We start from the raw sequence: 17,894 nt of genomic DNA, 5'->3' as shown, positions 1-17,894 counted from the left end.
TCCCTTCCTGCTACCTGCTTCCCTGGCTGTACTAGTATGCAGAAGTTTAAATGTAATGTAAACCAATATCTTGTTAATCTTTCCTAGACATGGTCCAAAATAGTAACCCCTTGCGTTCAAGTGGTGATATGCCTTGGTAGAGATGAACGTGAGTTAAAAAAAAAAATAAATAAAATAATAAATGCATAATCTACATGAATTAAAATATATTTAAGCATATCTTATGACTGGGCAATGTCTCGCAACCTGCTAGTAATATCTAAAAATAAAAATCGCTATTTATATCATTTAATATTATAATGATATACACACTTCTTTTAATGTTATCATGTAAGGGGAAATAACTCTGACTTTTTTTCACTTTTTAAAAATTTTCTTCCTTTGAAGATTGTAACGCTGGGTGTGGAGCAGCCAAACCAGCTGCCAACATTGCCCTGCTTTTTATTGAAACCAACCGAGAGCTCTTTTTAGTATCCTCATTGTTCCCTTGCGTGCAATTGTCTAGATCTCTTTTGCACTTGGTTCACACAGAATATTAGTTAGGTAGGACTTCAGGTTCTTCTTTATAAGCCTTGTAGTGCATATAATAACTGGTACGATTGATATCTCCCTAAGATTCCAGTTTCTTTTCATATCATACATGAGACCTTGATATTTGGTCTGTTTTTCTCTTTCATCTCTGTTCAGACCTCCATCATTAGACAATCACTTCAACCAAGGTCGCAACTCTCTCTGACTTATTCCCTATAATTATGTCAGGTTTCACAGCAGCATTTTCAAGGTAGGTGGCTGTAGGGATTACATGGCCATAATATATTGCATAGAAGTCATTTCCAACTGTTCTCAGGATTTGCTGCTACACTGGAAGTTTAATTTTTTACAGATGGTCCAGTGGAGGTACTTACAAACTCCAACATGTCTTGCTGTGTAGTAGCTGTCCCCCAAAAGAACCTTGCGACTTGATATCATTTCCATTTCCCAGAATTATTTCCCCTTATGCTGACTCAAGTTGTCTGTCCAGGGAGAGGAATGAACTGAGCGAATGAACCAAGTGAATTTGAAAAAAAAAAATGACAATGGTGTCTTCTTTGGAAGAAGCAAACCTCGGTTTACAGGTGCTTTAAATTTTTTTGGTATTTGTTTACAAGAGTTCCCAACGTAGTATAAACACTAACCCTCCCCATGTTAAGAATGGTCGCCACAACACCGCCCAACTCCCCCCCCCCCAAATGTAAACAGAATTTTTTGTGAAATTATTAAACGAATCTTCTGTCCGGTTAATATCGACGCGTTGCTTACAGAAAAACGATTGATTAAACTGCAGAAGCACTTGTTAAAAACTATACAAGTTCTATAATTGAATACCCCGTAAAAAAAAAAAACGAAAAGCACAAAAAAAATGCTTAAGCTGCACAAAATGGCCACCATTGAAAACTACTAGAGACAACATTGGATTATGAAGATTTTGATATCTTCAAAACTACTTGCCAGCTTCAATTTTGAATGTGATATTCGTTCATAACACACCCAAAAACGTAAAAATGGACACTTCAAAGCTAAGTCGTCTGTTGGTGTATTATCGACATTGACCCATTTTTTTTTTTTTTTTTTTTTTTTAACTAAAAACACAATAGCAGTTGTTCTACTCCATGAATTTTCGTAATTTTTTGATATATTACTATTTTCGACATAACAATTAAGTAATGTCATTTTTGCTTAAAAGCACATTTAAAAAAAAATCGGTCTGTCGACAATCTTAACAAGCACAAAAACGGCACTTGACAGTTACATGAGGCGAATGGGTTATCCTGACGCTCCGCACTTCTTTATTTACATTGGAAGTGACGTCACACAAATCTTATAATACGGATGGCTACAATTGTAAAAATAATTTGTTTTATTTTTCTTTCATTTTGAGCTCCTTTTTTCTCCCGTTTGTTTTTGTTTTCTACAATTAATAAACCAGTTTACAAGTAAAAAATAATTTATTTTAGCGGATTTAATTTTTTTTTTTTTTCTCCCATTTGTTATATTGGTATTTGAGCGGAGAATCTAACTTTTGAGAATTTGTTTTAGTTTTTAATTACTAACACAGCGGAGAATTTAACTCCCCCCCCCCATTTCTTATTTTGAGCAGAGAATTTATTTTATTTTCATTTTGAGCTCTTTTTCCGATCCGGCGTTACCTTTTATAGGTAGTCCTGCAGTCCTGCAGTCCTGCACTTTACGACCCGAGCTATTTTTAACGCTATTATTTAGAAACCTATTATTTAACATGGGGAAGGGAGGTTGTATTGTAACTATTCTGTACTTTCACCTAACAATTCAATTAAAAAAAAGGTAAATATGAAGAATTACTCCACCCTCAAATTCCTTTAAAATTACCACTCTTATAGGTTTTCGGGGTCGCTGAAAATGAAAATAACGTTTAAAATTACGGCAAACGAGTAGTTTCCAAGATTGAATTTACTTGTAAACTGGTTTATTAATTGTAGAAAACAAAAACAAATGGGAGAAAAAAGCCATCCGTATTATAAGATTTGTGTGACGTCACTTCCAATGTAAATAAAGAAGTGCGGAGCGTCAGGATAACCGGCGAATGTTTATATTTTAGTTTCAAGAACCGTCGACAGATGTTGCTTGTCAGGGGTCGATAACTCTTCCTTTTCTAAAAGTTAGTGCAAGCTAAAATTATATTTTTTATATATTTTTATACACTCTTTCTGCACAAAAAAATATTATTATTAAACCTCTATAGATGTTTCATGTTTTTAAATCATATTTTGCTACATTTTTATACAACCTTACCGGAAAAATAAAAAATCTAAAAACAATCTTTAAATATTTCATGTTTTTTAAATTATATTTTATTTTCAGTTGAATCACTCGTTGAAAAAAATACATGGGTTTGTATTACTGTACACATAGATTCGAAAAAGTTGTCAAAAAACAAATATATAACAAATAAATATTATCAAAGGCAAGATAAGTTACTTTTCTACCTAACTGGATACATTTTTTTTGTTTTTATTCAATTTAACATGTTTATTCAGCTCGAAAAACATGCAGTGTTTACCGATGTATTGGAAAATTCAAAATGGCGCCCGACACTCTCTTTAACATGGTAAGTTTGGGAAAAGGTGTTATAAATAATAAACTAGACAAAATACTATTAAAAAAACACCGAATATATGTCAACTAATGTCACGGTAACATATAATGAGCGAATTTCTAACAGTATTTTGTCTAGTTTATTATTTATAAAACCTTTTCCCGAACTTACCGTGTTTAAGAGAGTGTCGGGCGCCATTTTGAATTTTCCAATACATCGGTAAACACTGTATGCTTTTCGAGCTGAATAAGCATGTTACATTGAATAAAAACACAAAAAATATATCCAGTTTGGTAGAAAAGTAACTTATCTTGCCTTTGATAACATTTATTTGTTTTTTGACAACTTTTTCGAATCTATGTGTACAGTAATACAAACCCGATTTCATTATTATATATTTTTGCGTTATCGTAAACACATGTTTATATTTGACGTTCATATGATGGCTGCTAGATAGCAATTCTCTTTCTAAGAGCAGGGGTCGATAACTCGTCTCTGTTGCCAACATGTAACTGTCATACAGAAGTGCCAAAAAAAAAAAAAAAAAAAAAAACGTATCCAAGAAGTAACTTATCTTGCCTTTAGTAACAGTTTGCAGTTGCGTATTTATTTTCAGTTGCGTATTTATTTTATACGTTGCTTTGTTGGCTACACTAGAAAATCGCCACAAAAATCACGATAAAATGACATGAACCGGAAAACAACATGTTTACAAACAAAACGAATCATGTGTTTTTCTGTTGACATCCCGTAAAATAAAAAATAAGTAAATATGCCGTTGATAGATGTTAAAATGTCCATTTTTTTATGATCTCATTCGCATAAATGAACAAATTTTGGCAGAGAGGAAGTCAGATCAATAGAGAATATATCAGTGATTTGGAAGGCATTTTACCTGTTCAAGAATGGCGCTTAATTCAGCCATTTCTCTCTCAATGTCTTCTTTTCGCATTACCAACTCCTCCATTTTGGATTTTAAACTGCTAGCTTTTTTTTGGACGCCGTCGAAGCCGCATTTTCGTATCCAACAATTTTATTTTTGCAAGTTGAAAAATTAGTGATTTTGTAATATATATTTGCTGTTTAAAGTAAATTGTCATTCTATAGAAGAGGATGTATATCAATATGAATTTTTTGTAATTTATGGAAATGGCTGAAAATCGCAAAAAAAAAAAAGAAAATGTAAAAAAGGCAGACGACATTTATTAGGTACGGGCAAAAATGGGAACATAGTTTTGAAAGCCGATTTATCATAACTTTTTGTAAGTTTCTGACTACTTTTTGACTGTATTTGAATAATTAAACACTAAAGTTAATTTTCAAAAGGATAAAAAAATATTTGTACACGTGAAAAAAAAAAAGGTAGGAAAAATGTTTTCACGGCGAGCTAACTAATTCAGCTAAATTTTGAAGTTGAATAAATTCATTGTAAAAATCCTTTAAAAGATAAATATTGGTTTTCTGGGTCTATTTCAAAGATACTTAGTAAATTAAAGTCCTAAGATATTGAATTAAATAAATAAATAAATATAAAAACACGTTGTTTGTACAAAAATAGCTTAATTATCCCCCAAAAGCGAGAGATTCTCGTTTCATTCAACCGAAAGAAAACAAAGTCCTCATCACGGAAGCCCAAAATGTCAGACAGTCGAAAGGCTGTCTGAAAATGACGTCGGGTAGTTAAAGGGAGGTAGGGGGTGCTGTTTTTCTAATTTTTTTTCTTCCAGTCGTGCATCTGTACATTCCTATCGTGAACGTTTGTCTAATTTTTACCATTTTTTAATTTAATTACTTTTCTATGTTCATGCTTTTAAATTAAAAAAAAAGTTTTATTTTTCAAAATTATAAAAAAATTGGGGTTTGTATTACTGTACACATAGATTCGAAAAAGTTGTCAAAAAACAAATATATAACAAATAAATGTTATCAAAGGCAAGATAAATTACTTTTCTACCAAACTGGATATAATTTTCGTGTTTTTATTCAATTTAACATGTTTATTCAGCTCAAAAAGCATACAGTGTTTACCGATGTATTGGAAAATTCAAAATGGCGGCCGACTCTCTCTTAAACACGTTCGGGAAAAGGTGTTATAAATAATAAACTAGACAAAATACTATTAAAAAACCACCGAATATATGTCAAGTTATGTCACGGTAACATATATTGAGCAAATTTCTAACAGTATTTTGTCTAGTTTATTATTTATTACACCTTTTTCCGAACTTACCGTGTTAAAGAGAGAGTCGGTCGCCATTTTAAATTTTCTAATACATCGGTAAACACTGTATGCTTTTCGAGCTGAATAAGCATGTTAAATTGAATAAAAACACGAAAATTATATCCAATTTGGTAGAAAAGTAATTTATCTTGCCTTTGATAACATTTATTTGTTATATATTTGTTTTTTGACAACTTTTTCGAATCTATGTGTACAGTAATACAAACCGAAAAATTGTTATGCCAAAAGTTTCACATTGATTCAAGCAAGAAAAATATTAGGATCTTACATATAAAAATTATGCGAAACCTGTAATTCAAAAAAAGAAAAGTAGAAATATTTTTTGCAATTATAATTTTTTTGTGTGTGAAAATATTAAATAAACGATGCTTAATTCAATGATAATATCGGTAGTTATATTGATTATGTTAATATGGACTTTAGGGGCTTTTTTTGTAATCTTCCTGTACAATTTTTTTTTTAATTGTTACGATTTACAATGCTTTATTTTCATAAGAAAAAGCAACAATAAATTCATGTATTCAGCCAGACAACATTAATGCATATATGCTAGGGTTAGAATCGGGTTAAAAAAAAAAGGTACTGGTGCATATTACGAACCGGAAACTTACATAAACCTCTGGAATATGCCGAGCGCTGGTCAAGTTGATCAACCAATCAGAAAGCAATAATAAACGCTGTTAGATAATACGAGGCAAAGCAGACGACTTTTAAGAAATTGGGGGAAAAAATGAAATTTTTTTCAATCAGTCATAACAATGGAGTACATGACAATGAATTTAACCAGCCAAAATAAAATAGTAGAGATGTCGGCGCAAGTCCTAAACCGTAACTTCGAACCCCAAAACAAAACCCTATAGTGACAACTTTATTTGGATGGAACAAATCTCCGGAAGAGACATTTTAATAGCAATCACCATTTTCAACATGCACGCGTTTGAAGTACGCGTAAAGACACAACGTCATGATTTGCCCATTTGCACACAGGTGATAAAAGACTATGTTATGCATCGCGTGCAGTAATACAAGAAATAGTCCAGAATATTCTGGATATCGACTATATAAGGTTTTGCGTCTGTAAATCAAACCAGTTCAGGATGCAATTTTACGAGTGAATAACAACGCTGCCCTACTCCGTCGTTGTGCGACATAAAAACGCTAACATGACTTCATGTGTGTCATACACCTACATTCTCAACATGGAAAGTTACCACATCAAACGAGAATTAATTTTTTCCAGCAAAACTGTTGTTTTCATATGTCACGAATAAAATACACAGATACAAAACGGAGACGTTTTAATAACCATTTTATTTTCCCTTCAGAAAATAATCACATGTGATTCCCTCTCAAAATGAAAATCTATAACAATGAACTTTTTACCTTTTCTTCGAGATACACATTAACAAAGATTGTCTAATGAACATAAAATTTGCATAAAATTTAACGTTGAAATGATTTGAATTACTTTTTGTTAAACATTTTAATCGCCAACCTGATAGGTCGTGAACTGTCATCTAAGTTTCAGCCTCAGTCCCATCGACGAAATGTAGCATCCCTCTGCTTGTTCTACAAATACTTTAACGGTGAATGCTCCGACGAACTGCAAGCACTTGTGCCCCCTCGACGTAAATACCCTCGACAAACCCGGCAAGCAGCAAAATCCCACCCCTACACAGTAGAGATCCCTAGATGTAAGAGAGCCTTCTACTCCAGTAGTTTCTTCCCCAGAACCACTAGACTTTGGAATTCCCTTCCGGGTTCCTGCTTCCCCAATTGTACTGACATGCAGAAGTTCAAGTTTAATGTGAACCGACATCTTGCTGCCCAACTCCCCACATAGTACCCCTGTAGCTTATGACCCTGATAGTAGCCCCCTACATCAAAGTGGCAATGTGCCTTGTTTGGGGTGAAAATGTAATCAAAAAAATAAAAAAAATATTGTTATTTTATCCCAGTCTAGCGATCTATTGTTCTCATTCGATTGTCGTAATTTTTCCGAAGTTTTAAATTTATATAGATGCAAATGTGACCCGGTGGAGCCTTCTGTAAATTGGAGATCTGGTGAAATTTATCTTTAAGGGTCCCAGTGATACTCTACCACTTTCGACTTATAGATATTCCTGCACCTGCAACTATGATCTCTAATATTGACGGATTCCGACTATGAATTGGTGAATGCCGACTCCCACCCCACATATCTTACAATCTTAACCCGAACATGAAACTTAATATATAGGGTATTCAAACTCACGTGAAACTTTATATTTGGATTTTAGCTGTGGAAAAACAGTGAAAAAGTGTGAAGATTAAAAAAATGAAATTTGCCAGGTGAAAGTCAAACAATGGCATTACAAATATGCATGCATAACGTAATAGCTATTGGTTCATGTTTTAATTTCTAGCCTTGCAGTAAACATGTTTTCATAGCTCAGGCATTAACGTCAAAGGAAAAAGTAAATCATAAGCTAAACGTTTTGCTTTCGATTCTCAGTGGTGGTGCAGAGTCATATTTTTTAAAATGTTTTAAATCATTACAATATATATTGTGTCTAATATAGTATAATAATAATAAATACGAAATTTGCATTCATCAAAATATCATATTTAAGCATATTTTACGACCGGGCAATGCCGGGCAGCCTGCAAGTTTCAACTAAAAGTAATATTATCTACTTAATTGTCATGTCACAAGTAGGAACATATTACTGGATTATTACATGAAGCATGTACTTTCACGATTTCACGTTCCATTGATCTACCATTAAAATGTAGCAAGGAAAACTAGTTATCCTCCCAGCTACAAACTCGATGTTTATTATGTAAGCAAAACTTTCAATTTCTTTGAAAACTATTTTCATTAAAAATTAATTTTTTACTTAATTGTTTTTTTGGAAATTTAGGATATCTTACTAATTCCTTCTTCTATACATATAAAAGGCAAAATGCACGCAAGAGTTTTTGTATGTCCGCAAAAGGCTTTTTTTCGGGGGGGTTCTCGGGGGAGGGGGAATACTATCACTTAGAAGTATTTATATACCCCCGAGATAATCATATCTATGATTTGCAAACGCGCGTCGCGGCTAGATTTATTTACTGCGACTTTTACAAAATTATCCCTATTTTGGCTTCTCACATGTTGATTCAGCTTTTTCATATAAAAGCGGAACTAATTCCCGGCCCATGGGCTTCCAGAAAGCAATGGACCTTTAGTCAATGTCGGTTTTCACCGTCATATCAGACAATTGCTTTCATTTTGACACTCCCCTAATAAAGGGGAAGCTGGTTTTCCTCAACACGTTGGGGAAACAAAATCAAACAAAGTTGAGTAAAAAAGAACTATCCTGGCGTAAAATTAAGTACGGAATTAAATTCCACACACACCTGCCACTTTTCATTCACTGTAGCGTCATGTTTGGCCTCATTAAACATGCACTTTTTAAGGATTTTATTTCAAACATTCTCACTTCTCTACCATCGTAGTGTGGTGGGAAGTCATCAGCCTATTAATCTCAAGGGTTTGGGTTCGAGCCTAACTACCAACCAAAACTTTTTTCTTTTTTTTACACCTCCAAACACCTGGGCAACGCCGGGTACACTCGCTAGTCTTAAATAAGAGAAGACTCCAGGTTGTCCTTGATGGTCTTACATCTAAACAATATGATATAAATACGGAGGTATGGGGGTAAATACGGCCGACCCTTAGACCTTTATAATTCCTGATATTCATAAATGACCTCCCTGATAAAATTGTCTCTGAGATGGGTATATTTGCTGATGACACCACGCTCTATAACAAGCACGAGGTGAAAACAAATGAACACATATCTAAAGCAATGGCGGAAACACTAGAGGAAGACCTTCAATCTGTAGTGGAATGGGGACAAAAATGGATGATCACAGTTCAATGCTGCCAAGATTAAGCTTGTTTCCTAGAAACGTTCTCAACTATCAATAGCTGTGGCTAATGATACATTACATGAAAGTACTTCATTCAAACTCCTCGACTTAACGTTCACAGGGAACATGAGCTGGAACAGATACATCGAGGGCATTGCCGCAGCTGCTGCAAGGAAGGTGGGCTGAAAGTATCCTGTACCTCTACAAGGTCACCATTCGCCTATGTATAGAGTATTGTTGTCACATTTGGGCTGGTGCATCTGCTACTAGTCTCTCGCTCCTCGACAGGGTTCAAAAGAGAATCACCAACCTGATAGGTCCCACACTCTCGGTCCTGGATATGACCTTAAACTATATCCAGTGGTGAGACCCCAGCTTGCGGGCTTAGGGGGAGGTGTGGAGCCACCCTTTAATTGCCATTGCTCCCAGGTCCACCCTGACCCAGAGTGGTAGTACCTGTTAGGGTCCCAACTATGGGGTAAATATAAACCGATTTGAAAACAACAAATATATTCTATTAAAAAATCTTTCTTCAAAATCTTTGGCTTCGGCATTAAATAACCTGAAAAGGGTTGCTATGCCGTAAAACAAAAACAACCAACCAACCCACACTCTCAGCTAGGCTTCAGCCTCTGTCACGTCACCAAAATGTTGCATTTTTCTTCCTGTTTTACAAGCATTTTAATGGTAGATGTTCTGATAAACTACAAGCCCTCGTACCCCCTCGACGTAAATACCCCTGACAAACCCGAAAAGCAGCAAAATCCCACCCCTTCACAGTAGAGATCCGCAGATGCCAGAAAGCCTTCTACTCTTATAGTTTCTTCTCCAGAACTGCTAGACTTTGGAATTTCCTTCCAGGTTCCTGTTTCCCTGACTGTACTGACATGCAGAAGATCAAGTGTAACTTAAACAGACATCTTGCTGCTCAACTCCCTACATAGTGTCCTTGCAAATTTTGTCCCAGATAGTAGTCCCCTACGTCAAAGTGGCACTGTGCCTTGTTTGGGGTAAAAATACAATTAAGTAAAAAAAAAAAAAAAAAAAAAAAACATGACAAGTGAATGTCATTGGTTTTAATGAAAATTCAATTTTTCGATTTTTTATTTTCGTTCTTAATCTGAAAAAGCACCAAACTTCCTCGAAAAGCAAAACAAGAACATTGATTATCTTGTGGCGTGATCCTTGGCCTTGATGCCATTTTAGATAATGATAGTGTCTTTGTGGTGTGGCAAGAACCACACAAACAATGAATATGAATTTTGGTAAAAAGGTTATGTTTTAGCGAAGAAAGAAAAATGATGGATACGTAAATGAGGCACCGATGCTGGGCGAGCTGTAGTCGACATAGACAAATGACCAAGCCAGCTGTACGATGTGACATTACAGCAGAGATAAAAGGGACACATGTGTTCGAAGAAGCAGTGTTTGGATGAGCGATGTTTGAGCTGTGGTTGGTGTTTTTTTTTTTTTTTTACATAGGCATCACCACTTATTAAGGCCCAGAGACCACTCGAGGATAAGGATTGGACAATATAGTAATTGTTAGTAATGAAAATTCGGTAAATTTGTTAACTTATATGGAACGGCTCATCAAGAACTTGTTTACGTTGGACTTGAAGACAACCATATTGTAGTCAGCTGGAAAGCAGGAAAACGGAAGACAGGCAGTTCTAAGAAAGAAGCTTTGTTCATGGAATCTACATTTAGGTTTAGGTACAGATAAAGAGTGGGGGGGAATTATTGATAGTGTTCTCTGCTAGACAAGTGTTTCTTGTGAAAGTTTGGCGAGGGGGTACCATAGACTGAAGCTCAGTCGAACACTTTCCATGAAAATAACGATACATCAGAGACAAACTCGCAACATCTTTTCTGTGAGATAGAGGTTGCAGGGAAGAGAAAAGGACATCTCCTACAAGGCTACGAAGTCTATTTTGAACTCTATCAAGGCAGGACAAGTCCTTTTTAGCAGCTCCTACCCAGATGTGGCAACAGTATTCCATCCTTGCACGTACCTGGCTCTTATATAGATAGAGAATTGCATCAGCAGTGAGATATCTACTGGATCGATAGAAGTTCAGAGAAACATGTGTTCGGGATGTGAAGGATTCGTATTCAAGGCATAAAAAAGAGTGAAAAAAGAATGCGTTTGAGACACAAGAAAGCAGGAAAAGATGTATTTGAGATAGAAATGTTCAGAGAAGTAGGATTTTCGCATGCATATCCCTGTTAGGGGAGATGACAACGTTAGGTTTTTGCAACTCTTGCAGGGAGGTGTCGACGTCCTCCTATGTACAGCACCTGGATTTCCCAAATTTGTCACCCATTTCAGTAATGACCAGATTCAACGGGAAATAGTTGGTCCAATATCAGTTTTGCTTAGGAATAATAGGTCTGGTTTAGTCTCCTGTAATTGGGCTTCAACCTCTGGAAGGTTGGAATATAGACCCCTGATGTTGGAGAAGGGGACTTAGTAATGGTGGTTTTTGTTGGAAGTTGAAGTTCTGAGTTTAACCGTGTATTTTTTCAAGAGACTTTTTGATATATCCTGTGGTGGTGCCAATATCGGGATAATCAAGAGAAAGGATTCCATAAAGGAAATAAGAGAATAAACATGTACTGTAGTTAAAAAAAAAAGAAAGGAAGTTTATTAAATTATTTACAGAGAGACAATATGTAGTGTTTATCATGTTAAGTCCAAGGAGAGAGAGTCTCTTCTCATATATGCCGTGACTGGTGACACGGTCCCTTATTTAAAATGTTCCGGTGGTGATTACTAGGACAACAGCATATTCTTTTCATTGTTTTGACTCTTGTCTGTGCATCCATTGATATCTTATATGCTTTCATACAGAGTGATGTGGTTCTCGATTGATTAACTGTTTCTAACTGTGTCGGATATATACCCGAGAGTCAAAACAACAAAAGGAATATTCTGTTGTCATAGCCCTAGTGATTACATATCTCACCATAACATCTCCTCCAAGCCAATTTCTCCTTGGTGAATTTGGCTTAATACCATTTGTTTTTAGATCTGGGGCTCAGTCGGTTAACTTTTCTTTTCACCCTTGTACTTTTTCTCCTCAACACCGTTTGAGGAGGTGGAGCTGATGATGAAACTGGTACTCTCTAACCTGGAGTAGAAAATACTACTCTCGGAGTAGGTTGTGCTATGGGTAGAGGAATATTAAAAGAGTCATACAATCCCTCTAAGGGCAGTTCATTATCTTCTGCCTGTTTGTAGTCATCAGTGTGTCGAGGTCATAGCTGATTTATATGCTGTGACAGTCAAATTTGCTACTTCTTATCAAATATAGCATGTGCCCAATTCTTTTCATAATCATCCCCTCTTCCCAAGAGCTTTTCCCAGTCCTATAATTCAAGAAGAGTATTTTATCACCAGGTTTGTAGAACCCTGTCAAAAGATTTTCTCTTGTTACTGCAATCTGTACAGTACAATCACGTTGACACATCGGTTCTCGCCAGATCACTGAAGTTAAGCAACGTTGAGCCTGCCCAGTGCCAGATGAGTGACCATTTGGGAAGGCAGGGCGTGGTATGTACCTTCTGGGAAGGTTGGGCGTGGGGCCACCACCCTCACACTGAAAAAAAAGAACTCCTCGCTACAAAAGCATCTACAAAGTTGTGGATGCCCCTCCAGGGGATCAAGACTATGGATGGATGGCCATTCAATCTCGTCTTTTATTGATGGTAAAAGTTATTCATAATCTTAAACGTTCATAGTTTGTCTTCTTTTTCTTTTTTTTTTTTTTTTACATGGTAGTCACCACTTATCAAGGCCCGGAGGCCACTCGGGGATAAGGGTTATTGAGTGTACAGTAATCTATGGGATAATATCGTAGTAACCGTTAGTAATGGAAATTTGATAAAGTGTCTTACTTAAGGGGGTGGTTTATCAGGAATTTGTTTATGTTGAACTTGAAGATATCCAAGTTGTAGTCAGGTTGGAAACAGGCAAACGGAAGAGAGTTTCACAGACGTACACTTCTAAGAAAGAAGCTTTGTTCATGGAATCTATGCTTTGATTTAGGCACAGATAAAGATTGGGGAAAATTACAGACAGTGGTTTCAGCTAGATGGTTGTTTTTGTGAAAGATTGGCGAGGGGGAGACTAGAGATTGGAAGTGGAAGAGAGGTTGCAGGGTAGAGAAAAGGGCATCCCCCACTAAGCCACGAAGTCTATTTTGTACTCTGTCAAGGCAGGATAGGCTGTTTTTAGCAGCTCCTGCCCAGATATGGCAACAGTATTCCATCCTTGGACGTACTTGGCTTTTATATAGATAGAGAATTGCATCAGTAGTGAGATATCTACTGGAGCAGTATAAGGATCTCACCATTTTTCCAGTGACCTTGGCAACAGACTTGATGTACGTGTTCCATTTCAGATCAGGAGTAAAGGTCAGTGCCAGAAGCTTGTCAAAACACAGAGCCTCCCCAAGATGAGATCAATCCATTTCACTTGATGCCAGATGGGGACCAGAGTTTCTATCTATTTTTTATGTTGTAAATTATATCTGTGAGAATTTATATTTTTTTAAATTAATCAATGATTTATCAAAGTCAAAAATGCAATAACATAAAACATAATTGAAAAAGTGATTAAATTTGAAAATTGAATTGACCAGAATGCATTTGTTTTTGTTTTTTTTTTTTATAAAGGGTCAACCGTATTAATCTTGTGTCAATTGCCGGAATAAAAATGAATTATACACATAATCCCATCGATTTTACAAAGGCGTACTCTGGATTGGGACAAAAAAAGTAAATTGTCTCAGTCTAGAAGGATTTCTCATTCATTGACTAAAGACAGAAAGGAGTATAGTATCAGAACAAGCACTTTGGTCCTAGCCAAAAAGCAGTGGTTTGCATCAAGCTAAACCATAGTTTGCACACATATTGAAGCTATTTGTAATAATCAACGCACCAATTTATTTAATGCTTAATCATGTATTATTTTTTAAAATAATTTTTAAATAATTAGATTTACTTAAAAAAAAAAAAAGGTAGAAGCTTGTCTGATGAAAACATAATGGCAAGGAGCACAGAAGAGTAACTTTGATTTGTATATTTTATTTGGAAAACAAGTTTTATTAGAATATATCCCCCCCCCCCCCCACTTCTTCTTCATTGATGAGTCATTTCCTTGACCATTTCGGCTGGTGCAGGATTTCCGGTTCCTGTTGCTTAGAATGGTCACGTGAGGTAGCTTATAAAAACCCTCTCATAAGTGTGCCCTCTCTCTTTTCTCTTTTCTCACCCTTTTTTTTGATCCTGCAGCTGGTCGCAGCTGAAGCTCGGTGACACAAACCCAAGATGGCAATCACCAAAGCCCAGTCCCCTTCCTACCTGTGACAACAGTCACAGAAACAAGTGGCCAAGGGTGGTATGGGCGATGCTCAAACTCGAAATCCAACCGATAGGAAATAAAAATGTGACATATGCTCAAATTCCACTGCATCTTAATTTGCATTTGTCGAATTTCAGCCTATAAAAAGCCGGTATTTCTTTGATTAGAGAAAAGATTTTTTGCTCACTCAGAATCATTTTTCTACGTACGGTTATTTTGCGTGTTTGTGACAAAAAAGAACAATGGATTTTTGTTTGTACGGTTACCTAACATGTCAGTGGGAGAAACGGATGGATTTTATTGTGCACGAAACAGTATTCGGCAGGTTAAAACTTTGATTTCACCACTTCACTGACCTGAACTGTGACAGACCCAAAACAAGATTGAGGGACGCACACACGCAAGTTCTTATTAAAACTTTTCACTCCAGATAAGTTCTCACGAAGCTCATTTTTCGCAAATCTTCTTTTCTGTACAATTAATTTTTTCTTATATCATCCATTTGTTCACCCGTTAGAATTGCTTTAAATATTGTACGCACTTGTCGTGTTCCTTCTCGCAAACCAACTCTCACCATATTCTGCTTCAGAGCTTATCCTCAATTTCTTACCACATTCTCATGTGACAATGGCCTTCGCTTCGACAAACCGCCGACCCCATAGTTGTGTGCCATGGATTACTACCTCCATCTCTTCATCATTTTCGTTGGCCGTGTCATCATCTTTTGGTTCACACTGGCGGCTGCCGACGGAATGCACACGGGTCACAAAGTAGAAATATTAAAATGAAACAAACACAAAAAAACACAAGCGCCAACGTTTCACATATATTTGACGGTTGGACTTGTGAGTGTGTGTGTCTTTTCCCTGTTCTATTTATGTTATGTTCGTCTGTCAGTCGCAATTCGTCTCTGTCTCTGTTTTGCAGTCATCTCGAAAAACTGTCAATACGTTTCGCAACCGGTACCTCGATGTCAATTAACTGTCTTCTTTCTGTTCTGAAGTTGCCCTCTCCTGGCCACCCGGAAACCGCCCTTCCATTATAATCTCTTCTGTAGGCTTGTATTGTCATTGTCAAATCTAAAAGGCTCAATCTAAAAATACCTACAGAACACATATCTAAAGAAATGGCAGAGCACTAGAGGATGACCTCTGATCTGTAGTGGAATGGGAACATAAATGCGTGATCACATTCAATGCTGCCAAGACTAAACTTGTTTCCTTCAATAATTACAAGAAACCTTCTCTACCACCAATAGCAATGGCCAATGACTCTTTATCTGAAAGTACATCCTTTAAGCTCCTTGGCCTAATGCTCTCAGGAAACATGAGTTGGAACAATCACATCGAGAGTATTGCCAGGACCGCTGCGAAGAAGGTAAGTTCTCTCTACCGTGCTAGAAAGATACTAACGCCCGAAAGTATCCTATACCTCTATAAGGCCACCATTCGCCCATGTATGGAGTATTGTTGTCATATTTGGGCTGGTGCATCTACCACTAGTCTCTCGCTCCTAGACAAGGTTCAAAAGAGAGCCGCCAACCTGCTAGGTTCTGAACTGTCATCTAAACTTCAGCTCCTGTCCCATCGACGAAATGTTGCATCCCTCTGCCTTTTCTACAAGTACTTTAACGGTGAATGCTCTGACGAACTGCAACACTTGTGCCCCCTTGATGTAAATACCCCCGACAAACCCGACAAACAGCTAAATCCCACCCCTTCACAGTAGAGATCCCTAGATGTAAGAGAGCCTTCTACTCCAGTAGTTTCTTCCCCGGGACAGCTAAACTTTGGAATTCCCTTCCGGGTCCCTGCTTCCTCAACTGTACTGACATGCAGAAGTTCAAGTGCAACGTGAACCGACATCTTGCTGCCCAACTCCCTACACAGTACCCCTGATGGTGAAAATGTAATAAAAAAAAAAAAAAAATGTTTGCTACTTCCTATTTCATTGTACATTTGTATGACACTTCCTACATATTGTTCCCCCCCCCCCATCAGCACTCATGGGTCACCTTCATAGTATCACACACGGTAAAATTAATCCCAATAGTTTGCAAAACAAAAGTAGGCACAAAGCGAATCAAAAAATTGGGAAGGAGGATTCTATGGTCATCTTTGTTACTGTACCTTTGATTTGTCTAAGATATTCCTAGCGAGAGTTCTCAGTCACCATAATACCACATTCATATCGGGGGGGGGGGTCTCTTACTTAAAATTCCCAAATCAAGTTGTCTTTTTTTATATATATAATATATAATCTGTGTAAAAAAAAAATAAATTTTGGAAAAAACGTTTTTATTCAATAAAGCATTATTTCATTGGCGTGAGGTGAGGGGGAAAAACTATTTACCAGTGTGACCTGTGGAAATTCCGCAGGATACTCATTCATATCTAATATATTGATGTTGGCATTCTGTAGATGTTCAGCATAAATGGAGATGCTCTGATATTATTGTAGCTCTTTTGTTAAAAATGCAAAAGTATTTATCTAAGCTAGCAGGGACGTCCAGCGTAGCCTGGTCGTAAAATATGCTTAATATGATATTTCAATTCTTGCAAACTTGGTTTCCTTCATCTACAATCGAAACCGAAACCAAAACTTCTGAAGAATTCTTGATAAAATAATTTATAAAAAAAAATATAAATGACTTAAGTGCCATCAGCTATAATAGAAACCAAAACCAAGACTTAATCTATATATCTATAAAAGTGAATGTGTATGTCTGTCTGTCTGTCTGTCTGTGTACATTTCCCTACGCAATAACTCTGTCAATTTTTAGTCTATAGACTCGAAATTTGAAATACCGGGTACTGAGATTTGGGAAAATCGATGTGACGGGTGTCAGCCAGAAATTTGGCTGTTAAGGGGTCAAATTTCAACGATTTGACCTTTAAGAACTCTACCAAACTCCTCCGACAATTTTGGGTCTAGACACTTGAAATTTTAGATATAGGTTCCTTGAACCTGGATCTAACTTAATAAAGTGATTTGAGCCCGAAACTATAAATTTTAAGGGGTCATAATAGGGGTCAAATTAAAAAAAAATTTACTCTTTTTTTTTTTTTTTTTTGCTCAGCATACACCTCCAAACACCCGGGCAACGCCGGGCTGAAATGCTAGTTCCCGATAAAATTATTTATGACAAGAAATGGAAGTCCATAACAATTTGACGACATTCACTCGGGTGTAAGCGTGATACACAAAATAAATAACTAACGCAAAGGCTATCCTATTAATATATAGAAGATAATAATAATAAAATAAGATTA

At 36.4% G+C, this 17,894-nt stretch overlaps 1 protein-coding gene across 1 annotated transcript in view; it reads right to left on the bottom strand.

Moving 5' to 3' along the window:
• LOC145269838 (26S proteasome non-ATPase regulatory subunit 9-like) overlaps positions 1-4,127 on the bottom strand; it is a 35,966-nt gene extending 31,839 nt beyond the window's left edge. Inside the window, exon 1 of the mRNA XM_080125556.1 lies at positions 4,008-4,127. Within this exon, the coding sequence (XP_079981682.1) occupies positions 4,008-4,079 (72 nt within the window). The 5' untranslated portion in view covers positions 4,080-4,127. The remainder of the gene's footprint in view (positions 1-4,007) is intronic.
• Positions 4,128-17,894: the final 13,767 nt, after the last annotated feature.

This window comes from Euprymna scolopes, chromosome 45 (assembly GCF_053919585.1).
Source record: "Euprymna scolopes isolate OS-2025 chromosome 45, ASM5391958v1, whole genome shotgun sequence".
Taxonomy (NCBI): domain Eukaryota; kingdom Metazoa; phylum Mollusca; class Cephalopoda; order Sepiida; family Sepiolidae; genus Euprymna; species Euprymna scolopes.
The sequence above is the reverse complement of the archived record's forward strand: the minus strand, read 5'-3'. Positions and strand labels throughout refer to the sequence as shown.